Source organism: Phascolarctos cinereus, unplaced genomic scaffold (genome assembly GCF_003287225.1).
Source record: "Phascolarctos cinereus isolate Bilbo 61053 unplaced genomic scaffold, phaCin_HiC Scaffold_2;HRSCAF=192, whole genome shotgun sequence".
Taxonomy (NCBI): domain Eukaryota; kingdom Metazoa; phylum Chordata; class Mammalia; order Diprotodontia; family Phascolarctidae; genus Phascolarctos; species Phascolarctos cinereus.
Genome location: NW_027555625.1, coordinates 384,639,217 through 384,666,832, shown reverse-complemented (window position 1 = coordinate 384,666,832; position 27,616 = coordinate 384,639,217). Strand labels below are relative to the sequence as shown.

At 46.6% G+C, this 27,616-nt stretch overlaps 1 protein-coding gene across 1 annotated transcript; it reads left to right on the top strand.

The window, feature by feature from the left end:
• Positions 1–399: 399 nt before the first annotated feature.
• Positions 400–27,616, top strand: LOC110192833 (SPARC). Its single transcript, XM_020964227.2, has 10 exons — positions 400–467; positions 12,650–12,719; positions 15,080–15,145; positions 18,214–18,298; positions 19,148–19,269; positions 20,969–21,089; positions 23,951–24,084; positions 24,499–24,647; positions 25,185–25,333; positions 26,274–27,616. The coding sequence occupies exons 2-10, from the start codon at positions 12,663–12,665 to the stop codon at positions 26,300–26,302; spliced, it is 912 nt and encodes a 303-aa protein (XP_020819886.1). The 5' UTR covers positions 400–467; positions 12,650–12,662; the 3' UTR covers positions 26,303–27,616.

Here is a 27,616-nt window from a genome sequence, read left to right as displayed (position 1 = left end):
TATCTTGAAGTGAACCTTTGGGGCAGGAGATGTTACTGGGTCTTCCTTAAGTCATTTGATAGTACCACCACATATAGGCAGTCTTCTACTTGGCCTGTAGAAACTGCCCCCCCCCACAAGCCACGGCTCCCCCCAGTTCCCATTGATTGGTGTGGCCTTCATTTTGTCCAACTTTGCTTTGAGTCTAGCGGGCTCAGAATAGATCGGGAAGGAAGGGAGGGAGAGAGGGCGGAGTTGGGGGAGACTAGTTAGGACGGCCCACCACAGAGAGAGAAAGAATTGAGGGACAGAGACAGATTGGGGGAGGGGGAGGGGAAGCGGGAGAGAGGAGGAGGGAGTAAGAGAGACCCAGCCCAGTGCTGCAAGTGGTTTCCTGTTGCTTGCTTCTAAACCCTCCAGATTCCTCCAGACCTTCAGACTGCCCGAAGCTCTCTGCTGACTGAACTGCCTGCTGCCCAGTCACTGAGGTATGCCCCCCTCCCCATTTCTTCCTTTATCTGTGGGAGCTCTTCGTTACTGAATTTATGCTCCCTACTCGGGGTATAGGCAGTACTTCCCAGTGCACACACCTCCTCCTGCTGGAGCCATGTGCCCTTCACCTTTTGGGGAGACTGGGGTCACCATGAACCTTCTGTACTCAGCACCCCTTTTTTACATAGGCCTCTTTGGGGGGTAGGAAATCTGCCTGATAAATTTCAGCCCACATAGATCCACACACAAGGTACTGCTCTCCCCTCCCACTCACCCGCACCACTTTCCTTTTATAAAGTTGGGAGCTGGGGATGTCAGAAGGTCCTGTTCTCCAGCTTTGCAACTTTCAGTGTTCTCCCAGCGGTTTGTGGAGGGCCGTCATCTCCCTTGTCCCTGCCTTATAAATTGTAGAATCATTGACCAGAGCTAGCGAGAGTAGACTTTTGAGGGAGCTAGTCTATCTTCCTCATATTATGTGTTTGGAAACTGAGGCTTACAGAGGAAGGGACTTATCCTGAATCACAGTGAGTGAGTGATGAGCTAGGTACCATACCCTCTACCTTTTACTGTGAATTGAGATCTGTGCAAATGTGCAGAGACATCAGAGCTGATGCTTAGAATCGGCTCAGCTGCCTGTTCCATAAGAGAGATACTGTGTAGGGGGAGGTTTCTGTTGGCAATTCAGTTTCAGAAAAACAGGGTTTTGGCAAATGAGGAAATGTAGGTGGAATGTGATTGGAAGGGCTCTGAGAGGACACCCCACCAAAATATATATATGCATATATGCAAATGCATATATGCACACACATACATACACAAATATATGCATATATGTAGCTACAGATATATAGATATAGATATAGATATAAAGCTCTCCTGGGCTCCACATCACTGTGCCTGAAACTCTGCTATTAGATCCATTCCTCTGGGTTAAATATTGGCCACCAGCCCTGTCCTTCTTTCTCTTCAAATGCTGCTGCTCCCCTTCTCCCCCACCCCCAACCCAGGTAACACATTAAATCACTAACTCCAGGGCCTGAAAAAGCTTTTCATTTGCAGAAGAGTGTGCAGAATGAGGAGGGGGAGGGGAGCCCAGTGTCTAGGAGGGGCTCCTAAGGGGAAGGAAGCTGCCAAGGACTGACTTGGCTACCTTGACTTCAGTGCCCACTTGGTCATTCTAAGGGACGACCCTGAACAGGGCTGTTTCTCAGCATTGTTCTGCCCAGTAAAACCCCACACCATCACCTTGTGAGTTCCCTTCAGCTCTAAATGCTTGCCTCCTGTTAGCTGCAGTTTCTTCCTGAAGGAGACTGAGGACAAAATGGTGGGCTTGGGGTAAGGGAGAGGCACTATAATGTGAAGATCTTTGGCCAGGGAGCTGGGAGACTTGGGTTTGAGTTTTGGTTCTGATGCTGTATGACCCTGGGTAAGTCAGTTCCCTTCTATGAGCCTCAGTTTATGTATCTTCAAGATGAAGAGATGAAGCTTTGCAGGATCAGCCTCCCAGGACTGTGGTGAGGAAAGCCCTTTGGTAAACTGTAAAGAAATATGAAATGTTATTGTTATTCTTATGTAAAACCGCATCTGTGATTTCCCTGAGGCACAAACTGCCCTGTGTGAGGGAAAAACTTGTTTCCAGAAACACTGCCCTGGGGCAATGACATCGTCGGTGGAAGGGATTCTCTTTGCCCACCTGGTGCCCTTGGATGGAATGATGCCAGATTCTGGAGCTGGTTTTTCTCTCAGTATTGGGAGTATCTCAGTAAAAGCCATACCAATTGTTTCTTTTCCTAAAAGAGGAGGGAAGGAGGGAGGGAGGGAGGGACCGCTAGAGGGCCAAGGAGTTTGGGGTGGAAGTGAACATCTTGGTGGAAAGAGTTAACCACCGCCATTGTCTGCCACATCGACAGAGGCTGGGAGGTTCGAGGGGAGGGGGGAGTTGCGTGTGGTTGGGGGGAGGCCACCAAGGGGTGAGGGAGTCTACTTTTGAAACTTTTTCCACCCACTGAAAAATCTCTCCTCTGCCATGACTCAGGCCCAGAGGAATGTGTGTTGCCATAGTAACCTTTTTTCAGGGTCTCTTGGTCTAAGGGAGGTGTGAGGCAGACCTCCCCGGGAAGTGGAGATTGGGAACACTTTGTGAGGGCCTCCCCCTTCTTTTCCAGAACATCCCAAAGCTCTCTGTAGCTTGCTTGTGTGGCCAGCCTCCAGACGTGGGCCCAAGTTGCCTCTCTAGGCCCTTCTCTTTCTCTGCCTCAATTCTCCCACCCCAGTCCCCAGGTACCGTGGGGGTACCATTTTGTTAGGGAGAGCTGGTTTGGATTAAGCATGGGTGGCTCTGGAGATGAATAAGGAGCCTGGTAGTTGGAGGCTGTATTTGTGAGGGGGAGCACTTCTCCCAGTGGGGACTGTTTGCCTGTCCTGAATGAACTCTAGATAAATAGGAGTTATAGAACAGAACAAAGGAAGGTCTGGGGGTCTCTTTGGAAAAGTCTTAGCTACATGCACGCATAGATATAAAGACCACTCAGAGTCGTAAGAAGACACAGCTACAACCATATACATACAAACAAACACATATATATGCATGTACAAACACCTGTACATACAGAAATGAACCACAGAAACAAAAACTTAGAGATCACACACATATATCATTCAATGGAAAATAGATCCCAAATAAAGAGGGTGAGTAAGAACCCAGGAGTCCTTCTTTTCCCAAATCATAAAGCTTCTTTCCTCCTTGGGCTTTCTCCGCTGTGACCAGAGGCTGAGCCCCCTTCCTACTTAAAGCCCCTCTAGAAATTTCAGCAAGGCAGACCCAGAGATTTACTCTTTGACCCAACTACTCTTTTCCCCAGAACTGAGGTTTCCTGCAGCCTGTGCTTTAGTGGGGCCATAAAAGGAACCAGTCTGTGGAATTCCTGGCCCCAAACACACTAGAATTAGAGGGAATTAGCCCCAGCCTCAAGGAGCTGGGATTACAGGACATGCATGCCTCACTGGGATGAGGGGAGTGTGTGGGTTCACATGTACGTTTTGTAGCTATGTATTCCTGAAGGGGCTCCTAGGAGCAGGACGGGCAGATTCTCACACTAACAAGCTATTCATTTGAATCACAGAGGGCATAAAATATTAGATCTGGCAGGGTTCTTAGGACTTAGAACACCAGAGCTGAAATGGGCTTTGGAACATAGGTTATCAGAGGCAGAAGAAACCTCAGAGAGTTTCTAGTCTAACCCTCGCATCCATCCATCAACCCAACATTCATTTATTAAATCACCTACTCCACGGAAGGCTTTATAAGATGTAAAGACAAAGTCAGGAAGACTCATCTTCCTGAGTTCAGATCTGGCCTCAGACGCTCACTAGCTATGTGACCTAGGCAAGTCACTTCACCCTGTTTGCCTCAGTTTCCTCATCTGTAAAATGAGCTGGAGAAGGAAATGGCAAAGCACTCTAGTATCTCTGCCAGGGAAACTCCAAATAGGGCCATGAAGAATGAGACTAAACAACAAGAAGACAAAATGAAAAACAGTTCTCACACTTCAGACACATTCTACTGGCATGGGCAACCAAGAGGGGAGACTGAGGCTCAGAGGATGTAAGGGACTTGGGCAGGGCCACTTCGCAGATTAGGATCAGACTGGAGCCCTAGTTTCCTTAGTTCCAGCCCAGACACACTCACCATCACATCTGGCCTGCCACTCCCTTTACTCCCCAGAAAAAAACCAGAGGTACCATTCCCCTAATTATTTGGGGCATTTGCCTTCTGGAGGAATCATTCCCATAGATTTTAACAGTATTCCTCATATACCCTGTCATCTTGGTCATCTGAAATACAGTAATGATGGTAATCATAACAGCTGTCACTTAACACTCTATTTCATTTGATCCTCATGACCACAAGCCCACAAGGAAGGTAGTGCTAGAATTATGCTCATTTTCCTTATGAGGAAATTGGGGCTCAGGATGGGGATGTGCTTTGTCCAGGAGCACATAGCTTCTACATAGTAGAGGGGCAGGATTCATTCTTGCATCTCATGACTTTGGGCAGTGGTTTGGGAGGACAGTGAGCATCGTAGATTTAGGGAGGATCACAGATTTGGAGCTGGAAGGAACTTAATCCAACCTCTTAATTTTGCAGATGAAGAAACTGAGGCTGAAAGAAAAAAGGTAACTTGCCAGAAGTCACATAGGTAGTAAGTAGCAGAGCCAGGATTTGAACCCCAGTCTTCTCACTCTAAATATAGCGCTCTTTTCCACTGTACCCCTCTTGTGTCTCTCTTTGCTTTTGAAATATGGAGGAAGTTGGAAGGAGAGAATGAAGGAACTTCACTGTAAAACAGCTGGCTTAGAAGGGCCACCGAACTCCTGCCCCAGGTCAAGCTATGAACTAACCGAAATTAGCTAGAAAAACAGTGTTCTCAACTCCCTAAGGAGAGGCAGGCTGGACAGGAAACCAACTCCATGCCTCGCCCCACTGTTCATTTACAGATGTCAACATCTGGCCTGAGCTCGGTCCCCCTTCTGTACAAACAACCTGGCAACCAGGAGAGCCCTGTTGGCGAGTCTAGCTTGGTTCAGGGATGGAAAGAAACAAGTCCATCAAGGGATGTTTGCTTGTGTCATGGTCTTGCTGGGGCTGGAGCCGGCCTATTTAGGGGCGTCTCATCCATAGTAGCCTCCCCTTTGGCTCTGGCAAGCTAGATCTGTCTTTGGGACCTTTCTTCTCAGAATAGTCCAAAGCTCCAGGCCTGAGCCCTTGGAGGCCCCCTCCCAGTCTCACTTGGGGTGAGGGTAGGGAACAGTGTTAAATGATCTTCTTAGTCCCAGGTTTTCTGACGACTTTGGCTGTTGACCCGAGGCTGCTGTTTTTCCACTCCTCAGCCTTCGCCTCCCCATTTCCATTCAGCTCTATCCTGGGACACACATAAAAGACTTATTTGGACAATAAACACTTGGTAGATTTTTCCAAGCAGTAGTTTAGAGCTAGAAAGGACCTTCCAGATCATCTAATCTCCTCTTTTTACAAAGGAAAACACAGACCCAAAGAGTAGAAGTAACTTGGCCCGGGTCGCACAATATGTCAGTGGTAGAGCTGGAACTAGGACCAGGGTTTCCTGATTCCTCATATGGGACTCTGAAGCTAATGTTACATCTGGTCACCTGACGTGGTGCAAAAGAGCACTGGATTTGGGGTTAGGGCTCCATCATTTAATACCTGTTCTGTGTGGCCTTGGGCAAGTCACAACTAGTCTGAGTCTCAATTTCATTTTCTGTTGTTGCGGGGAAATCACTTGGTAAACCTTTTAAGTGTTGTAGAAATAGAAGTCATTATTATTAAGAGGTCCCCCAAATATATTACTGCCTAAATATATCTCTCCCTGCGTAGCCTGTCTAAAGTTCCTGCAGTTCCTTTAGGTAAGCTATCCAAATTCACATATGTTATTGGGTATTATTTTTTTGGATGGAGTTAGGGAAGGGAGCTCACTAGGCAGTATAAAGGGTGGGGACAATATAAGGGGGCAAGAACAAGAATGTAGCCGAGGGGCTCAGAAAACAAGTACCTAGAGGACAGGCCTGTAGCCCAGAAGGGTCAGTGGGAAGAGCATGAAATTGGAAGGCAGAGGACCTGTTTCATATACTGCTGTGTTACCTTGGGTAGGTCACTTAAATTCTCTGGGCCTCAGTTTTCTCCTTTGTGGAATGATGGGGCTGGGTGTCTTTTTTTTGTCCAGGCTGTTGTCCTGAGTCTGGCCTCCAGGGGGAGCCAGAGAATAATTATGGGCCCCTCCCCTGTGTCTGGCTATTCCATTCTCTCATTTCTAACGTGGCATCTGAAGGGGGGCGCTTACGTAACCAGCATCAGTTCTGTGCTTGGGCTGCATCTTCCATCTAGGGAGCTGGCCCTCTGCTTCCAAGAGCCACTTTTCAAGGTCATTTGCTTCTGTTTAGCGCCTTGTTTTTCCCTGAGAGAAGTTCTGCCCCTATAGAGAAGCCTATCTGTGAAATGGTTCTGCCAAGATGGCTGGCCCAAACCCAAGCCCAGTCAGAACAAGGATGGCCCAGCCATCTTTGCAGTACCAACAAGAGACACTGAGCCTCATTTTTCTAGGGGTAAATGCAAAATCTACTTGCTTCCCAGAAATAGGATATGTCCCCCCTGCCCAAATTATAACAAATTGTCCCCCAATATGTCAGAATAAGCGAGTTCCTGACTGATCTGTACTTAATTATAACTCCTTCCTACCAGTTGAAGATCTCTTACACCTGTTGTCTCATTAGTCCCCTAGCAACCCTAGTAGGGCAGATTTTATTCTGTTAGACAGATGGGGAAATTGGGACCCAGTGAAGACAGCTGGTTAGCCAGTGGGGGTAGAGCAAGCTCAGATCCCCTGCTTCCCAATTTGGGATTCTTTAAGGCACTTAAATACTACTGCCTTAGATATGAGCCTGTAAGAACACTGCAGGGCCAGTTTAGGATAGGACAACATGTGGAGCCTGGCAAAGCTGACTCAGTGTCCCAGTGGTGCCCATAATGAAAGAGACTAGAGGTGGTCTTCCTGCAGGGCCTGATATTTTTTTAGTGGTGGTGTTGACCCTTCAGATTTATTTTCCCTTTTCTGTGGGGTAAAGTTTGTTTATTGGGTGGAACTATTTGGACTTCCATAGCCTCCCTCCAAACCGCATAACTGGAGCCTACAGACTTGACCTTGGCTAAGGAGCCCAGACCCTCATTCTCTGGGGCTGGACTTTCTTGTGCTAGAGAGAGAGATAGGCCGATAGCCTTCACAGACGCCTCCGTAGCCAGAGGAACAGTGTCTTCTTTCTGTCTTGGTGCTGAAGACCAGCCAGATGACCAGTCTTCCCCTTCCTCTTTGTTCCAGGAGCTGGTCCATGTCCTATCCAAGTGTCTGGAGAAGAGTCCTTGCTTATGAAGGGGGGGAAGTGGAAGAGTAGAAAGGCCCAACCAATTTAGCTGTTCTTTTCCATCCCTAAGGCCAGTCCTGAGAAGATTGAGTGATCTCAGTTTCCAATGTTGTTGGCAGTAAGGAAGGTCTTTCAGAAGCTTCTAGAACAAACAAAAGCCAGAAGAAGGGACTTGGTGTTCAGAACAGGAAGAGAAGAGAGTGGGGGTTCTGGCTTTTCAGACTGTCTGCTTTCTGCAGCCACTATGCCAAAGGAAATGCCTGGCAGTGGTGTGTCAGAGTATGCCTCCCTTCCATCGGCTTCTAACCTCTGTCAGACTCCTCAGTTCAATCCAGTTTAACTCAATTCAGTTTAGTCCAATTCACTGAGCACTTATTAAGCATCTATTATGTTCAAAGCACTGCTTCATCCAAGGGATACAAAGACAAAACTTACAAAGTCCCCTTCCCTTAAGGATCTTAGACCGATAGATGGAGAACAGTGACCCAGAAAGGAGGAATGATCTGTAGAAGGTCACACAATCAGTCAGTGACAGACATGGCACCAGAGCATAGGTCCACATCTAACATTACCAGGGCCCACAGCAGGACTGTTCTCTGACCTTGAAGAAATGTTCAGCTCGTGCATGAGAGAGATAGAGGATGTGTAACCTAGAGAAGGGAAGACAGATGATTCTTATCTTTGAATGTCTGAAGGACTGTCATGGGGAAGAGGGATTAGACTTGTTTTTCTTGGCCCCAGAAGGCAGAGCTGAGACTGGTGGGGTAATGGTTTCAGGGAAGCAGATTTCAATTCCCTATTAGGAAAAGCTTTCTCACAATTAGACCTGTCCGAAAGTGGAATGGTATTCCTTTCAAAGTAGTGAGTTTCCCATCACTGGAGCTATTTAAGCAATAGGTTGATCACTATCAAGGATGCTAACATGAGGATTCCTGTTCAGGTCCAGGTTGGTCTGTATGGCTTCCGAGGTCTCTTCCAGTTTGGAAGTTCTGTGATGGGTCCTTGTGTGTGAGAGAACTGGGAGCATAATGGCAGCATCCAGTTGTACAGGGAAGCACAAGACCTAGGTTCTAGGTTTAGCTCTAATATTAACCACGTAACCCCTACAAAGTGATTACATTACCTCTCGCTGAGCATCCATTTCCATATCTGTAAAATAGAAACAATAATCCCTTTCCTCACAGAATTAGAGGAACAAATGAGATGATGAAGATACATGTTGAAAAGTATAAAGAGCTTCAAAAATATGAGAGGGATTATTTAATAAGGTTGGACACAACAAATAGGTCAGGTTTGACCCATCTATCTTTAAAAAACAATTTTTTTCAATTAACAAGAATTTATTCTCTCACTTCCCCACCTCAGTCTCTTCCTTGCCCTATTGGGAAAAAAAGAAAAGAGAAGAAAAACAGAACTCTTATAACAAATGTGCAAAACAAATTCTTACATTGGCCATGTCCAGAACTAAAATGCCTTGCATGGGCCTATTGGACTTAGGTTATACCCTAGTGGGGAGAGATGTATGAGTTATTGCCCACTGTGTTCAGACTCTAGAGGTGCCATCATTTCCATTCAGCCCTCATTCTCCCTCTGGGCTGTCACAGCAGAGTGTGAGGATGCCGTGGCTTTTTTTTGGAGCTGTCTCATGAGGGTTTCCTAAGGGTCCTGAAGAGTTCTCCAAGGAGGAGTTGTGGGAGGAGGGAAAAAGGAGAAAGAGGTTATAGCTATGCACCTAGGAAAATACTCTGTGAAACAAGCAGTTGGCTTTGCTCTCTGGTCCCAGTTGTGGAAGCAGCCCAGTTGATGGAGAGGCCACTGACTAGGGAACTTCTCAAAGCTTGCTTGTGTTACAAGGACAGCTTGTTTCATAAGCTTCCTTCTTACCATCTCTTGTTTTGTTTATTCTACTTGGCCTGCAGCAGAAGTAAGTTAACATTTGCATTGGTACAGACTGCCTTCCATGTGTATTGACACTTTGGTTGGCTTTGAAAGGTCCTTTCATAGTTCCCTACTTTTGGGCAAGGACCATTGGACCATTTGCTGAACTGTGTACCTTTCTGTGAGTGGGCAGAGATCAACATTTAGGCTATAACAAGATACAAAAACGCGTCATGTAACCCACTGAGGAATTTTGATGGCTACCATAGGTGACGTCCCAAAGACACCTCTATTTTATATTTAGAGGAAACTTCTGTCCAGAGAGAGGAAGGGATTTGTCTAAGGCCATGCAGTATCAGAAGCAGGCTTCAGACTGTAGTTTTCCAACTCCAAGTCTGTCATGCTTTATACTACCCCATATTGTTTCTCTTTTAACAATTTTTGTTTGTTTCTTAGAGATGGGACCAGCTATCTAATCCAGGACCCAAGTTTCAAAAGTTTACTTCCAAGGGGAAGGGGTAATATAGTAGCTTGTCCCTTTGTAATCCTGGCCATTCACCCAGATTTCCCTGACTTGAGATACTCTTAGTCACTCCCCCACCTATCCTTTCTTAGGTCTGAGCACTGCTTCATTGCGGAGGGGTTGGAGGGGAGCAAATAAACCTGCTCGTTCAGCTCTCAGCCCCAAACCAAGTCCCCGTGTACTTTAACGTTGATCAGGATTCTGCCTTGAAGCTAGTCTACAGCCTTGAATGCCCTTCTGGCCAGACTGTGGAGAAAGGAAGGGCTGCCGTCCAGATAGGATGGCAGGAAGATGTTGAGACAGACCCTCTTGGCTGACGGAGAAACCCTTTCAGTGGCCTGAGAGGTACACAGGTACACCTCTGCGCAGAAACAGACTCAGGAAATATTTACTCTGTCCAGCTCACAGACCTGTAACCTATTACTGGTACTTCCTCCCAACCCCACCTCCTACTTCTGGCTGCCACCTATAATCTGTTATTTTTCAGTGCGTAACCATCTGTTTATTTATTTTTCCTTTCAAAGAGAGCTCATTTTAGACATGCAGTCTCTGTCTGATGGTGGCCCTTATTTAAAGCAATATGGTAAATTTCCAGTCCAGGCTGGGATCCATCCTCATGACACAATTGACTCTCCTGGAGGTACAGGGATGATTTTTTCCAGCTGCAAGTCTGGTTTCTGACTGATTGCCTTCAAACAAACTCAGACAACCCTGATTCATTTGCATGAAGCCACATGCCAACTAGCAGGAGGAAGGGAAGTTTTCCATCTTGAGTCTTGATCAGACAAGCCTTGATCTGTGTGAGGGGGAAAGAAGGTTCCAGAAATCTTAAGTCATCAGGGCCCAGGCAATGGAAGGCTTAGGGCATCCCCCAGGTCCTAAATCCACGTGCAGGAGTGGGAGGTGTGGTAAAGTCATGAACATGGAGACTGGAAAGGCAGCGCAAGTCAGTGGCAAGCCCTGGGTTTGAAGTCCCTGTTCTGATACCAGCTGTGTGGTGCTAGGGCAGAAGCAGCACAGTATGGTGTAAAGACCACCAGCCCTAGATTCAGAAGACATGGGTTCAGATCCTGCTTCTTCAATTTAATAGGGGTATGACATACTTAATAGCTTAGGGAAGTCACTTCACATCTCTGGGCCGCAATTTCCTTATCCATAAAATTCATTCATTTAACAAATATTTATTAAATGCTTATCATACACAAGGCAGTGTCCTGGGGCTAGACATAGTTCCTGCCCTCAGAGTTTATATACCACTAGAGTTTGGACCAGGTGATTTCTAAGGTCCTTTCCTGCTCTAAATTCTATAAGGCACTTCTCTGGGACTCAGTTTTTGCCTCTGTAAAATGGGGATGATAATACTCTGATTTATTTCCTCACAGGATTACCATAAGATAACTTGTAAACAATGAATCATAAAGGAGTATAAGAAATGTGAGTTATGAAGGGCTAATGAATATTTCACTCTTTATATTCTGAGGTGACTGTGACCTCCCTCACTCTGCTAGTTCTGTGGTCAGAAAGCCCAAGAAGATGTGCAGTAGTCTAGAACCCAGGGTTCCAGAGAATTAAGTCTTTACATGGTTAGGAGGAATGTGCTTTGTGAAAACCTTCAAGTGACACATAATGTGAGCTCTCAGAATTATTGTGGGGGCCAAGGACATTCTAGGTCTCAAATGGAAATAGTTGCTTCATTTTTCTTGGGGGGGATAAAAAGAAAATTAAATGCAGGCAAGATGTGTTACATGACAGTCTCTGTGGAAGTTCAAGAACATTTTTTCCCTCTGTAAGAAAGTTTGGGTCATTTTTCAGGAACCCAGTATTCATTGTTTTGGGGTCTGGATCTCATTTTCTCTGATTAACACAACCTCCTGGGAAGAGATGGGCCAATCCAGGATTTAGTGCAGACCAGCATCTTGTGTTGAGGGTGAGCGAGTGATGTAGGGGTGTGTGTGTGTGTGTGTGTGTGTGTGTGTGTGTGTGTGTGTGTGTGTGTGTGTGTGGTGGGGGTGTGTGAAAGAGGCAGATCCTGAGACAGGAGGGAGGGGAAGAATAAACTGTGTATTTTCAAAGAAGGTGGTATATGTGAGAAGAGACTGGGGGGGGTGGTTAAGGGCAAGACTGCACGGATTATTTGTATAGGGAAGAAAGCATGAAAAGAGATGGGAAAATTTTAGAGTTTGTGTGAAAGGGAAAGAATGAATCATATGTGTGTGGAGACGTGTAGGATGAGCATGTGCAAAAGGAAGAAAATATAGTATGTTTGTGAGAGGGAGAGTATAGGGGAACTAACGTCCATGTGCATTCAAAAAATGGGAAAAGAGAATGTGTGTGAGAGAGGTGAGAAGACACATAAGAAAGATACCTATTCAAGAAAGGAAGTGAAGTTTTGAGTTGTATGTAGGGGAGGCAATCAGAAGGTGAGAAGTTTAAGGATTATATTGTGAGAGTCAGAGAGACAAGGGAGGGAGAGATGAAAGAGAGAGAGAGAGAGAGAGAGAGAGAGAGAGAGAGAGAGAGAGAGAGAGAGAGAGAGAGAGAGAGAAAGATGAAAAGAGAGAGGGGGAGGAAAGATGGGAAGAGAGAGAAGAATGAATTGTAGAATCTAAGCCGAAGACAACCTCAGATGCTATAGAAGCTGCCACCCTTCCTGTATTCCCCCCACAGTATTATTGAATTAAAGTGAATTTCCCAAAGCCCCTAGAGGATTTCTTCCTGTGTACGGTGCCTGGGGGCAAGGGGCTGGTTGAGTACTCCCTGGCTGGAGATTCAGTAATGAGGAGAACCCCCCCACAACCCAAGATCTCCCGCTGACTCAATTCTCATTTTCTTTCTCCCACACAGGGTTGCTAGCACCATGAGGGCTTGGATTTTCTTTGTCCTTTGCCTGGCAGGCAGGGCACTAGCAGCACCTGTAAGTATTACATCTCCTTAGCCACATAACTGTTTTCTTTGTCATCAGCTTGTCATCAGCTTTAGGGCTTCCAATCTCAACTCCCTCTACTCCCCTCCCATAAGATCCCTGGAGAGAAGGATCCCTTCACCACCCTGTATCAGATACACAGTCCAACTCTCATTTAACAGAAGAACTGAGGCACAACAAAGATTCTAGTTGTTTTGCCAGAGGTCACACAGGTACCAAGTGGCAGAGCCAGGATTTTAAACCCAGATTTGACTCCCAATCCACTATACCACACGGCATTAAATATATTCAGCCCTTCAGTGAGCTGTGATTTCATCATTCTGAGTACTCCTTCCACTGAGTGTAGTAGCTCCTTGAAGACTCTGAGAATTGTTGTGATCAAAACATTCATTACATTGTGGCCAGCGATTGAAGACACTCTTTTAACTAAGATTGCATGACAGACAGCTCTTCACTTAGCCCACACTTTGAAGCCTTTCCATCTTGGTAAAACCTACCAGAGTTTGCACTCTATAAGTACAGCCTTGGAGTACCCTGGGTCACCTCCTTACCGTGATGAGGCATCGAGGTAGTGCTTTACTGAAGGATCATGGGATCAGAGGCCATAAAATCCAACCTTCCCATTTTACAGATGAGGAAACAGGCACAGAAAGGTTGAGTGACTTGGCCAGTGTAGTGTCTGAGGCTAGTTTTAAACCTGTGTCTTCCTGACTTTCTCTCTCTGTTTCAGTGAGGTGTAGTGGAAGGAGTCCTAGAGTAAGGGAGCATAAGTTCTGGTCTCAGCTTTGTCACTTAGTGTTCCGTGTCCGCTTACACCAAGGGTTCTTACCCTTTTTTATGTCATAGAGTGCTTTGGCAGGCTCATGAAGCCTATGGAAACCCTCTCAGAATAATTTTTTTAAATGTATAAAATACATAGGATTGCAAGAAAACCAATTACATTGTAAAACAGTTTTAAAGTATTAAAAAATAAAACAAGTTCGTGCTTAAGAACCAACCCCTGCCTTAGGTAAATCACTTGAAGCTTCCTGGGCCCAAGGTTCCTAATCTGTTTAATGGCAGAAATGCCCTCACCTGGTGTGCCTGAGCCCTGCCAAAGCAGTGACTGCAGCTGGAGCTAAGGAATAGCCTGATGGCTGTTTATTTCCTAAAGGGTGGATTCTCAAGTGGTCTCTGGAGGATTGATTTTTCCTGGCGTGCCTGTTTGAGAATAATTCTCCATCTGCACATGGGTTTCCAAGGGTGCTTTCCCATCCACTGGCTCTCTTCTGAGGAAAGCAGATTAACCAGATTTCTGTTCAAGACTACAGATATCAGTAGTGAGGAGTGAGGGGGGGGGAGGGGTGTGATGCTCACAGGCCAAATGGGAAGGGGGGGGAGGTGTAAGAGAGGCCATTTGGAAATGTCACTGGACTTGGAGGCAGACCGTCTGAGGCCCAGTCCTGGCTCTGACTTTCCCTAGCTATGTGCCCTGGGACATGTGTGTCCCTTCATTTCTTTGGACCTCAGGTTCCTTATCCTCATACTATCATCATCCTCAAAGCCAAATGCCCAGGAAGGGTGTGTCAGACTTAAGTGCCCACCCCCACATATACGGATGTCACAGTGGAACAAATTCCCTTTGAAGAACACTTCACATCTATAAAGTGCTTTTAACTTTCCAAGGCCCTTTTTAATCCATTCTTTCATTAGCAGCTTGCATCTATTTATCACTTTTAAGGTTTGCAAATTGCTTTACGTGTGACTTTATTTGATCATTGTAACAACCCTGGGAAGTAGACCCTATTATTAGTTTCATTTTATAGATGGATAAAGTAAGGTAGAGAGAAGTTAACTGACTTGCCCAGGATCACAAAGCTAGTTAAGTGTCTTGAAGGCAGAATTCATACTCAGGTCTTCCTGACTCCAAGTCCAATACTCTACCCACTGTGCAACCTAGACACCCCTGATTAGAGCCTTACCTCTCCCCAATCATGTAGGAAGGAACAGAGGCAGATTCAGCGTCAGTAATGTCCCTGCAGCCCCTTCCTGACACTCCCCAACACATTCAGGATGTTGTATGGAGAAGCACAGATGGGACTAAGGACTACAAAGGAGCCTTGGGGGAAGACTTGGCTAGCCTGAGCTGTACCTAGGAGGGGCTACCTGGCCTTGGGCCAGAACAGAGATTTCTTCCCCCGATGTCCTTAAAGTTAGATTGAGTTCCCCATCCCCCAGTTGAAATGCTAGCCCTTGGTTCGTGCTAAGCGTCAGATCTCCTTGGGGGAGGGTGTTGGCCGGCTGACTGATTCCAGCTGTGAACTTGAATGTTGTTGACGGGCCCTGTTTCCCTGATTGTCCTCCCCTTGCAGCAGCAGCAGGAAGCGCTTCCTGATGAGGTCGAAGTGGTGGAGGAGCCAGTCGCCGAGGTAACCGAGGTATGGATTCAGTTTCCCAGTTGCACATGCAGCTGCCTAACGTTAGCTCCAGTTTCCTGGCTGGCTACAGTCTCGTGAGGGAATCCAGTTGACTATAGGTTCTGTTCTTCAAGGAAGAGGGGGTGTTGCCCAAACGTTTGCCCTTCCCGGTTGTTGAGACATGTGCTTGTATACCCTTTGTGCACACAAAGAGAAACACACTACACGCAGGTATATACTTATACATATAGCACACAACACACAGGTACTCATCACCAGCACCATTGAAACCTGCAGTGCCTAACCTTCTCCCAGTGGAATCAAGTCCACATTCCTTAACCTAGCATTCAAGGCCCTTCACAAGCTAACCCTCTGTACGTTTCCAGTCTTATCTCTCTGTCCACTCCCCTTCACCTTCTCTGCTCCTCTCTCTAACGCTCCTCTCGTAGGTCTTTGAATAAACCATTTTGCTTATACTTCCCTTCCTCCTCCTGACTATTTAAACCTAATTCAACTCTGGGCAGCTTCCCTGATCTTCCTTCCCTCTCCCCTTCTCGGTCTTTTCCCCCATCCTAATCTCCTTGCACATAGGGATCTCTTTCTTCTCTGAAGGATTCCTTCAGTACTTACTGGCTTCCCCACTCACTGGGCACTTAGCACATCATGCCTGGTAGTTTTTTGGTTGTTTTTTTTTTTCACATGTGCACACTCCCTGGCTAGATTACAAGATACCTGAGGAGGACTGGGTTTTATTCACCTCTTTATGATCTAGCATCAATCCCAGGCCCTTCCACAGAGCAGATGCCCAGGAACTCTTTTTTATTTTTTTAATTATATTTTTTTATTAATTTATTTTAATTTATCAACAATCACTTCCATAAACATTTGAGTTTCCTGCCTTCCTCAAGACGGCACGAAATCTGATGTAGGCTATACATATATATTCCTATTGTACATATTTTCACATTGGTGATATTATAAGGAAGAATTAGAACCAATAGGAGGAACCACCAGAAAGAGAAAACAAAACAAAACAGAAGAAAAAAAATAGCAAATAGGCTTCAATCTGTATTCAAACTCCATAGTTCTTTCTTTGGATGTGGACAGCATTTTCCATCATGAGACCTTTGGAGATGTAGTAGATCGGAGGCAGCTAGGAGGCACAGTGGACAGAGCACCAGCCCTGAAGTCAGGAGGACGTGAGTTCAAATCCAGTCTCAGACCAAACACTTGACGCTTACTAGCTGTGTGACCCTAGGCAAGTCACTTAACCCCCAATTGCCTAAAAAAAAAAAATTGAGATGTAGTAGATCCTTGCATTGCTGAGAAGGACTAAGTCTGTCAACGTTAGTCATCGCACAGCGTGGCTGTTACTGTGTACAACCAGTACTGTGTACTGGTTCTGCTCACTTCACTCAGCATCAGTCCATACAAGTCTTTCCAGGTTTTTCGGAAGTCCACCTGCTCATCAGTTCTTATAGCACAATAGTATTCCATTACATTCATGTAACACAGCTTGTTCAGCCATTCCCTAATCGATGGGCATCCCCTCAATTTTCAATTCTTAGCTACCGCCAAAAGAGCTGCTATGAATATTTTTGTACATGTGGGTCCTTTTCCCATTTTTATGATTTCTTTAGGATATAGCCCTAGAAATGCAATTGTGGGATCAAAGGGTGTGCACATTTTTATCGCCCTTTGGGCATGGTTCCAAATTGCTCTCCAAAATGGAGACCATTTTTTTTTCATAACTCCACCAACAATGCATTAGTGTTCCAATTTTCCCACATTTTCTCCAACATTTATCATTTTCCTGTTTTGTCATGTGGGCCGATCTGACAGGTGTGATGTGGTACCTCAGAGTTATTTTGATTTGCATTTCTCTAATCAATAGTGATTTAGAGCATTTTTTCATATGACTATAGATGGCTTTAATTTCTTCATCTGAGAACTGCCTGTTCATATCCTCTGACCATTTAGCAATTGGGGAATGTCCAGCAACTCTTTAAAAATACATTTTTATCCCAATTATATATAAAAACAATTTTTAACATTTTTTTAATTTTAAATTTGAGTTCCAAATTCTCTACCTCCCTCCTTTCCCCTCCCTGCTCCCTGAGATGGTAAACAATTTGATATAGGTTATACATGTCAGCAACTCTTTGATGATTGGGAAGATGGTAATACCACACAGGTCCCCATGTATCTGCCACATCCATCAGCCAGTCTTGGCAAGAGGCAGAGGATTGCTTGCTGCTCTTGGTGGTCTCTTTGCTTGTACTAGGGGAAAGAGGATGGGAAGTTGGAAAGAGCTGGGTTTCACGATGTGTTGGCTCTAAACTTCTTTGCATTCGGTCTCCCCTAGTCCCCTCCATGGTATTTTCTCCAGGGGTGGGGAACCTGCAGACTTAAGGCCCCATGTGGCCTTCTAGGTCGATGGGTGCAGCCTTTTGATGGAGTCCCAGTTTTACAGAACAGATCCTTTTATTAAGGTGATTTGTTCTATGAAGTTTGCATTAAGTCGAAGGGCTGCACTTGAGGACCTAAAAGGCCACATATGGTCTCGAGGCTGCAGGTTCCCCACCCCTATTCTATACCTACTGAATGGGTTCTCCCTCTTCTCTTTTCTCTCCCGTTTTCCACTGCTGTCAGTTTTCTTCTTTCCAGCCAATTCTCCTCTCCACCCATTTGCATCCCTCCTCTGACACATACTATTTTCTCCTGCTTTCTTCCTTCCAACTCTCTCCCTATCCTCCTTTTTCCATTCCTTTTCTTCTCTTCTTTGCTTTCCCTCTCCCAGGCTTCTTTTTTCTTCTCCTTCACCTTTCTTCTGTTCCCATTCTTTCTTTCCTTGCTCTCATCTTCTGTCCTTCCTTCCACCTTTTTTCCATACCTCTTCTCTTCTCCCATCTTCTTCCCGTCTTCTTTCCCTCCCTTTCTCCTACTTCTCTTTCTCCCTCTCTCTTCCTCTTCTCCCAATCTCTCCTCTCCTCTCCCTCTTTTCTCCCTTTCATCATTCTCCTCTCCCTCTCTGCTTACCCCAAACCCTGTCCTGATCAATGGTTAACCGCGTCATTCTTCCCTGCTAGGGGCCTGTGGGTGCCAACCCTGTCCAGGTTGAGGTTGGAGAGTTTGATGAACCTGCAGAGGAGACTGAGGAGGTTGTAGCCGAAAGTAAGTATTGGGGGGCCCTGGCAGATTCCTTAACTTTCCCTGACTGAGGGGTGGGAGTGAAGAAAGGTTAAGCACTTGTGAAATCATTTCCCACTGGAAATTTTGACAAAAGTCCTTGGGGAGCTAGAGACCCCAGGGCACTTCTGGAAAAAGATAGAAACAGGCCTTCGCTTTAGCGTCTACAGACAGGGTACTGGGAATGAGCACTGACCCTCACTGGCCTGGAAACCCTGTAGGGCCTGGGAGGATCTATTTATAATCAGAAAGACTCATTAGTTCTGTGAGTGAGCAGGAAGGAAAAGTTCACAATAGGAAATGACATAGTCTCTCAAATCCCCTAGGGTTCTCACTCTTTCACCTTTAGGCCTGGGCCACATAGTGTATTTATTTTTAGTCTTCCCTTATTTTCCTCCTTCCTCTGCTTCCCTAGCATGAACTGAGCCCCAACCCAGACCCTAAGACAGAGCCCTAATCCTAGTTACATATGAGCCCTGACTCCAGCCCCAGACCTAACCCTAACCCCTACCAGCCATTTCACAGATCTAATGTCCCAGGGACACCTGGGTGAGGGAATACAGATGGTTCAGTGTAAATAACTCAAAGCATTTATTCAGTGGGTGGCAAGGGGGTGGCTAGGTGGCGCGGCAGATAGAGCACTGGCCCTGGATTCAGGAGGACCTGAGTTCAAATCTGGCCTCAGACACATAACACTTACTAGCTGTGTGACTCTGGCCAAGTCACTTAACCCCCATTGCCCAACCAAAAAAAAAAAAGTATTCAGTGGGTGGCAAGTTAACAGCACCAATAGCACGTCCAGAGGCCCTGATGCATACACTTGCCCCTTTCCAGATCCTTGCCAAAACCACCACTGCAAACATGGCAAGATCTGTGAGCTGGATGAGAACAACTCTCCCATGTGCGTGTGCCAGGACCCTACCAGCTGCCCTGCCCCTGTAGGAGAGTTTGAGAAGGTAAGGGAACCAGGGATGATGGGAAAGAGGGACTGGGATTTAAAGCATCCTGGATTTTCTGCTGGCCCAACGTGGGGCAGCCAGGTGGTATGATGGATAAAGTGCTGGACTTGGAGTCCAGAAGACTCATCATTCTGAGTTCAAATCTGGCCTCCAGCACTTATTATCTGTGTGACCCCAGGCAAGTCACTTAACCCTGTGTGCCTCAGTTTCCTCATCTGTAAAATGAGCTAGAGAAGGAAATGGCAGAAAATTTGCCAAGAAAACCCCAAATGGGATCACAAAAAGTCAGACGCAACTGACGCAACTCAACAACGCCTTGGGGTTCGGTTGCCAAATCCTTCTCTGTTCTCTGTCACCCAGGACCCTGGCCCTGAGGGGCAGATCTGGGACTAGTGAGTGGAGATTTCAGGGAGGCAGATTGGGTTCAATATAAGGAAGAACTCTGAAGGGGCTAGACTCTTATCAAATCATTCACTCCATCAGTCACAGGTCAACAACCATTTCTTAAATGCCTGCTATGTGCCAGGCACCTAGTGTGTGCCAAGCATTGAAGATAGATAAGGTTGGAAAGGTCATTTGGAGTCAGTTTGTGGAGGATGTTGAATACCAAGCTAGGGAGTTTGGCTTCAGTGAATTATCAAGACTTTATAAAATAAATATCCCTTTTCTTACCTTGGGTGGATAAATGTGAATCTGTTCTAGGGACTAGGGGTGGGAAGGTTGAGAAAAGAGCCAGTGACTCTTTAAAGTAGATGGAGCCTCAGTGGAGTATCGATGGCATCGATGCCTCTACCCTAGAGGCTGGTAGGAGGGATCATGAGGGAACTAACTTTGGACAGGAGCTAAATGTGGTAAAGCCAGCAAGAGGCTCTCTAGAAGAGATCCCAGAGCTACGTAACTCAGCTAGCCTGTTCTCGGGGTAGTTCTTGTATTCTACCCTCTTTTTTTCTGTCACCTAGTAAAATCCTTTGGAAACCCCACCCTTTGTTTCAATTGACTAAGGGAAGGGAAGGGGACTTCCGTACTGCCTGGTGGCCCCAGAGGAGAGCCTGAAGAGGCTCCCTTTTAGCTCCAGGGAAAGAACTAGTGTTCTAACAAAGCTGAGACAAAGAATAACGCCCCAGGTGGAGTTGGAATGCTGCTGGAATAGTCATCTTCCTCCTGGACAAAGGCTGTTTATGTACAAAAGAACCAGTTTCCTCCCTCACCAGGATCGTGTCTGTTGAGATCCAAGACTTACACAGGAAATGGTTATAAAATGGAGGTCCTTAAACAGTTCAGGGACAAAATCAAGGTTCTGGGGTAGCCAAATCTTCTGGAAAGATCCCTGGCCTTGGGATTGGGAGCCCTACATTCAAGGCCGTGCCCTTCCGTGGAAGAATCTTAGGTCTGTCTGTCCAAGAATGGAATGCACTGCATCGGGAGGGAACAGATTCCCCAGCCTTGGAGGTATTCAAATATAGGTTGTTGGGTGTTGTAGGTAGGATTTGTTTTTCAATTAGAGGTTGGTCTAGGTTCTCTCTAAGGTTACTTCCAACTCTAAGAAACTCTGAATAAACAAGGCTTTGGGCCTTAGCTTTCCCACCTGTAAAATGGAGAGAATGTAACGCTTGCAGGCATGTGATGAGGGCCAAATGAAACAGCAGGAGAGAAAGTGAGTGGAAATGCAGCTGTCCGACCTTTTCTCTGTCCGTAGGTTTGTAGCAACGACAACAAGACGTTCGACTCCTCCTGCCACTTTTTTGCCACCAAATGCACCCTGGAGGGAACCAAGAAGGGGCACAAACTCCACCTGGACTACATCGGGCCCTGCAAATGTGAGCGTTTCCTTCTAGTCTTCAGTAGAAAGGGAAAAGGCTTGGAGGGGCTGGGGGAGGGTCTTAGTGAACTGGGAGCTCAATACAAGTCAGCAGTGTCGTCTGACAGCTAAAAAAAAAAAGAACCTTAAAGCTAACTTAGACTAATTGATTAATCAAGGCGTAGTGCATGGCCCTGCTGTCCTCTGCCCTGGGTCAGGTTGCCGCTGGAGTATGAGGCTCACTTCTGGGTATCAGATTGAAGGAAGGTCATTGACTAGCTGGACAAGAGGGTGACCAGTTAGTAAGGGCACTGGAGATTGTGCCCCAAGAGGATCACGTGAAGGAACTGGGGAGAGTTAGCCTGGAGAAAATCAGGGTTAAGGGGAACATCGTAGCATCTCCAAGTGTTCAGGAGGCCATTATGTGGAAGAAGATGGAGATATGTTCTATGCTCCTGAAGGATGAATAGATACAACAGGAGAAAAGGTTGAAAGTGATAGGAAGGGGCAGCTAGGAGGCACAATAGATAGAGCACTGGCTCTGGAGACAGGAGGACTTGAGTTCAAATCTGGCCTCAGATACTTACTAGCTCTGTGACCCTGGGCAAGTCACTTAATCCCAATTGCGTAAAAAAAAGTGATTAGAGAGCTTTCAGTCCAGTGTAAGGGGAAAACTTTTTTTTTTTAAACAATTGCAGCAGCTTTGGCTGGCTGTAAGCTCTTTACCTCTGGGGGACCTCAAGCAGAAGTTGATGACCTCTTATCAAAGATGTGGTCCAGGAGGTTCATGCTTCAGGTCTAGTCTGAATTAGCTGAACTCTAAGGTCCCTTCCAATTGTTAGGCAATGTCTGTGGCTCAGATATGGGCAAGGCAGGTGTCAGGGAGAAGAAGCACCTGGATTTCATACTCAAAGGCCTCCTTAATGTTCAAGATAACATAAGTAGTGGCAGGGTCATGAGATCCTGCTGGCTCAGCCCTTCAGGCCCAGGCAGGCTGCCCCTCCATCATCTGAAATCCTCAAGTTCTAGCCTGCCTTCCCCACACCCTCCCCTCCACCGCTTGTAGGCCGCAGGCATCTTGGCACCAGGTGGCACCTGGGGACTGCTCTCACCTGCTTCAGGCGTGTCTGACGTCAGAGTGGTATCCGGGAAAACAAGGCCATTTTCCTTCCCTGCATCTAGCTATAGGTGTGAGGAATGTGAAACTAAAACCAGGGTGAGAGCTAAGAAAGCATCTGCTATGGGGAAGAGCTGCCATAAGGGAGCTCCCCCAAGGGCCAGCTCCCTGTTCTAGGGATCCTTAACCTAGACTCCATGAACTTGCCACTGTTGGGTTTTTTAATATTTTGATGATTATATTTCACTGTATTTCCTCTGTAATCCTATGTATTGTATTTTATGCATTTTAAAATTACTGTTAGAAAGGGACCATGTATTTCCCCTGATTGCTAAAGGAGTCTGTAACACAAAAAACATCAAGAATTCCTCTTCTGGTCCATGGTAAGGGATGAACAAGAGAATTTAATTTCCATCCAACCTGGCACCAATGCACAGAACAGGGAAGCTTGTCTAGGTCTGTGTGAAAAGGCCCAAGAAGTTTTGGTGACTGCAGGCTGCCTCTAAATCAGCAGTGTGACTTGGCAGCTGGGAAAAAGAAAAAAAAAGAAGCTAACAAGTTCTTAGGAAGTGCAATTAGCAGTGGAGTGTCCAGGGGGAGGGAGCTGATGTTCTGCTTTGCCTTGGTTGATGCTGTCTAGAGGTTTATGTCCACTTCTGGGTGCCAGCAATGGAGCCTGACCAGAGCCTGACCATAAGGAGGAGGTGACTGGAAACCATGTTATAGGAATCATTCCCATCAAGGGAATGGGTGACTTGGAGAAGAATAGCCATGTAGGAGACATAGTGGCTCTCTTCCAGTATTGGAAGGGCCAGCCTGTGGAGAAGGGATAAGTTTAATGTAAAGTGAAACTCCCCAAAATTAGACCTCCTCAAAGGTGGGCCACTACCTTGATTGGCAGCGAGCCCCTTTCACTGAGGGTTCTCAGCAGAGACTGGATAACTTCTTTGGGTGGCAAAGAATACTGCAGAAAAGATTCATGTGGGGGCAGCTAGGTGTCGCAGTGGATGGAGGACCGGCCCTGAAGTCAGGAGGACCTGAGACCAAACACTTGACACTTAGAGGTGTGTGACACTGGGCAAGTCACTTAACCCCAATTGCCTAAAAAGGAAAAAAAAAGAGAAAAGATTCATGTGTTCTTGGATTCAGGGACCTCTGAGGTCCTTCCTAGCACTGGGATTTTGGGGTTCTGTGATTCTATGGCTACAAGGCCGAGATCTACAGTAGGGAACTAACCCCCAGGACCAATCACAGAGTGGCATTGGGTTCTTTTATAACACACAGAGAGTCCGGATGGTGCGCAGGTTCTTCTGATCCCACTGCAGAAGTGTGTCCCTCCAGCTCCCACCTCCTAACTTCAGTCTTCTCTCCCTGTTTCACACACAGAAGTCACTAAGTTTCCTAGCTGGTGCACCTATAGCCAAGACCATACCTGCTGTCTGCTTTTTCATGCACAGCATACAGACTACATACTAGGGGCCAACCATTCTCCTCTGGGAAGTTCAGTGGAGACTTTAGGAGAGGGCTTTTGGATGGGACTTTCTAGGTTGTTGTTTTTTTTTTTAAGTAATTTTACCTTTGGGATCCTCTGAGTTAGAGCAGATTGAATAGAGGAGGAAACTCCTTGCTCAAGGCATGTAGGGCCAGTTAGCGATGGAAGAGGGCAACCGAAGCTCTAGAGTCTGGTGTTCAAGAAATCTACGATCCCTGGCAACCTGAGGAGATTTGGGCTTTGGACTGACAGCCCTGCTTTTGGACTCTAGACATTGCCCCATGCCTGGACTCTGAGCTGAGCGAGTTTCCCCTGCGCATGCGTGACTGGCTGAAGAACGTGTTGGTCACCCTTTATGAGCGTGACGAGGACAACAACCTGCTGACTGAGAAGCAGAAACTCAAAGTGAGTGAGCCCCCAGAACGTGGGCGTGGGAGGGCATGAAAATGCCCCAGCTTCCAGTGCCCTCTGCTTAGGCTTCAGTGCATGTGCAAGGGAATGGCCTCTTCATACTGATGCCCTCTCCACACTGGAACCCAGGGACACCCCCCCACCCCCACCCCTACTCACAGGATAGTCCCCCTGGCTTTCTGAAGGAGGGTAGAGGGAGGCTTCCTAACCATCTCACTTCTTTGGAGAGAAAACAGCATCAGGGAAAAGAACACTGGGCCTAGAATCAAGAGAGAGCTGGGTTCAAATCTGATACGTGACCATGAGTGATTCACCTCACCTCAGTTTCCTCATTTGTAAAGTGGGGATAATAGTCCTTACCATACCCACAGCTGAGCCCCAGGCCTCTGCCCGGCCCTGCTTCCACAGGTCAAGAAGATCCATGAGAACGAGAAGCGCCTGGAAGCTGGTGACCACCCAGTGGAGCTGCTGGCCCGGGACTTTGAGAAGAACTACCAAATGTACATCTTCCCCGTGCACTGGCAGTTCGGCCAGCTGGACCAGCACCCCATTGATGGGTAAGTTGCTCATCCATAGCAGACCAGAGACAGTGTAGTGCAGTGGAAGGAGCCCTGGATTTGGAGTTGGAAGACATCATTTTCCCTTCTCTCTGGGCTTCAGTTTCCTGCTGTGTAAAATAAAGGGGTTCATTAAAATGTCCTTCCAGCTCTGGCTTCCTTTGTTTTCAGGTCTTAGTTCCCTTCCCCTTAGGGCTTTCTAGAATTCATTTCTTAGTTTGGCTGGGGTCAGAGTCCTCTAGTCATCCCCAAATCCCACTGCCCCAAGCTGAGGAACTGCTGGCTGAAGTGCGACTTCTGAACACTCTGTGGAGTGCAGTTACCTGTATTCTCCAGAGGAGCGGAGCTGGACAACTTGGATGTACAGCGTGGGAGACTGGGAGTGAAGCCTAGTGATATGGCTCAGGATACGGGAAACAAATGATTTTCTGCTTTAACGGACAAGTCACCTCCTTGCTTAAATTGCCACTTGTCCCCCTTTCCGGGGTCAAAGGACCTCAGCATCTGACTCTTCTCTCCTTTCCAATTCCCTCCTAGGTACCTCTCCCACACTGAACTGGCCCCACTTCGGGCCCCGCTCATTCCCATGGAGCATTGCACCACTCGCTTCTTTGAAACCTGTGACCTGGACAATGACAAGTACATTGCCCTGGATGAATGGGCCGGCTGTTTTGGCATCAAGGATCGTGAGTGTCACTAGGCCACCAGCCCCTTTCCCCCACACCCATCATAGAGGTTGCCTGAGACCACGCTTGACTTCCCTCGGCTCACCTTCCACACCTGGGGAAACCTCTGAGGATGAAGAGGAGGGTGGTTGCATCCCACACTCCATAGAAAACCTGCCTTGAGGCAGAAATAGTTTAGGGGAAAAAGCTTTGGTTTGGAGGTCAGGAGACCTGTGTTCTCTTCCTGTCTTTGCCCTTAACTCGGTGTGACCTTGAGCAAGCCACTTTCCTCACCTGCACCTCTGTTTCCTCATCTTTAAAAGGAAGGTGTTGAACTAGATGAAGAGCCCTAACTTTCTACATTTAGAATTTCCTATACTGTAACAGCCTTTTGGGGTGGGTGGAAGGGCATAGAAGCTTTCCCAAGTGCCAAGAGAGCCTGAAACACCTCATTCCATGACTGTTCATTGAGCACTGAGGAAGCTTTCTGAGAAATCATTCAAAACACTACAGACCTTCCTCCTGAACCTCAATCTGTGAGATAGCTGCGCAGTGGGTACCGTTGTGTTCCCAGGCCATTGAGTCTGCACTCCTCCCTGCCTTCTACTGTAACCTTGGGCTGATCTCTGAAACTCTCTTGGATTTTTTTCTCCCAATTTAAAATACTGGGATCATAGATTTACTGCTGGAATGGACCTTAGAGGTGGTCTAGTGCCTCCCATTATGCAGGTAAAGAAAGTGAGCCCCTAAAAGGTCAAGCAACTTGCCTAAGGTCACACAGGTAGTAAATGGCAGAGCTGGGGTATGAACCTGGGGGCCTAACTTCAGATTCAATGCACTGGAAAGTTTTTTTAGCTTACCTGGCTCATCTTAACCCCAGACATGTTCTTGGAAAGAAAGGGACCACATCAATGCCAGTTTTTGTCCGTAACTCTGTCTGTCTTTTTTTCTGTCTTTGCAGAGGATATCGACAAGGACCTGGTGATCTAAGCCAGAAGCCTCTTTCCTGGTGGCCCAAGTTTTCTTTCCTTACCTCCCGACTTCCTATTTTCTTTTATAATTAATGTGTGTGGTTGGTTTGTTCTTTCTCCCTGGGGATGAGGTGCTAATATAGGTCTAAGATGTGTGTATTAACGGTGCTAAAAACCAAACGGAAAATGAAGCCGTGACTTTCTGGCTGTCTAACCTACCCTATCTGAGGGCCGCTCACTCACTCAATTACTTCTGCTAGTCTTCTTCTTCTTCTTCTTTCTTCTGCAGCAATGCTTACTGATTCCATGGTGTACGGGGAGCAATTCCAATCCACTTTGATCCACCCTACGTGGCGGCCCTCCTTTTTGGTTCAGATCCACACTCTAATTTTTAAAACCGAATAACTCACAGTCAGGTTCTGCAGTTCTTTTAACTCCAGGGCATCAGCCCCTGGCCCATGGGCGAGGGAGAGGAAGGGGATGAGCAGAGGATGTTGGAAATGATGGTGAATTTAAGAAAGTAGTGGAATGGTCCTGGGTGGAGATTTCCTGGGGTCTTCCCCAGAGAAGGAGAAACCAGTGTAAAGGAAAGCAAAAAAAAAAAATCCAGAAGTACTTCAATTGAACAATAATTTGTCAAAACAAAAGCAGAGAAAAAGAAAGACAAAGAAAAGCAGAGACTGTAAATTCAGAAACCATCACACACACCCAGGCCCTCCCTCCCCTCACCCCACAAAACATAAACTGAAGAAAATGCTCTCCACTGTTATTTCTGTCCCATTGCTCTAACATTGGGCTGTTTCTTCTGCATTCTGCTTAGTAGGACCCCCTACCTCCCTCAAGGCACACTACCCCCTTGCTCTAGAAGCTTGTTTCTACTCTTGTATCTCTTATCTTTAAATTCTTGCCCCCCTCAGGGAAGCCCCAAATTTGTATGCTGTTTCGGACAAAGGACCAAAAAAACACCCTATGCCCAGTGGAGCTCGCTGTTCCACTGCTGTGGCTGATCCCTGGAGGGGCTTTCCTAGCTTCTGTCTGTTCTGTGTGTGTGTGTGTGTGTGTGTGTGTGTGTGTGTGTGTGTGTGTGCGCCTGTGTGTGTGTGTGTGTGTGCCTGTGTGTGTGAGGGTGTGTGAGGGGTTTTTGTTTGTTTGTTTTTAATGAAGATAAGATCTTCACTGTGAAAGGGATGTCAACTCTCTCAGGAGATTGAGGACCCTTTCACCTCCAGTGTTCCATGTGCTGCTGCTTCTCATTAATCCTCTACAGTCTTGCCACGTGGTGTGAGCAATCTGACAAGTTTCAGAATAAAAAGTAATTACTTGGAAACCTGCA

Bases quoted from the DNA above. Each gene is read 5' to 3' on its own strand.
- LOC110192833 (XM_020964227.2), top strand. From the start codon at position 12,663: ATGAGGGCTTGGATTTTCTTTGTCCTTTGCCTGGCAGGCAGGGCACTA. The intron at 19,270-20,968 runs GTAAGGGAACCA...CTCTGTCCGTAG, and splicing joins CTGTAGGAGAGTTTGAGAAG to GTTTGTAGCAACGACAACAA. The intron at 25,334-26,273 runs GTGAGTGTCACT...CTGTCTTTGCAG, and splicing joins CTGTTTTGGCATCAAGGATC to AGGATATCGACAAGGACCTG.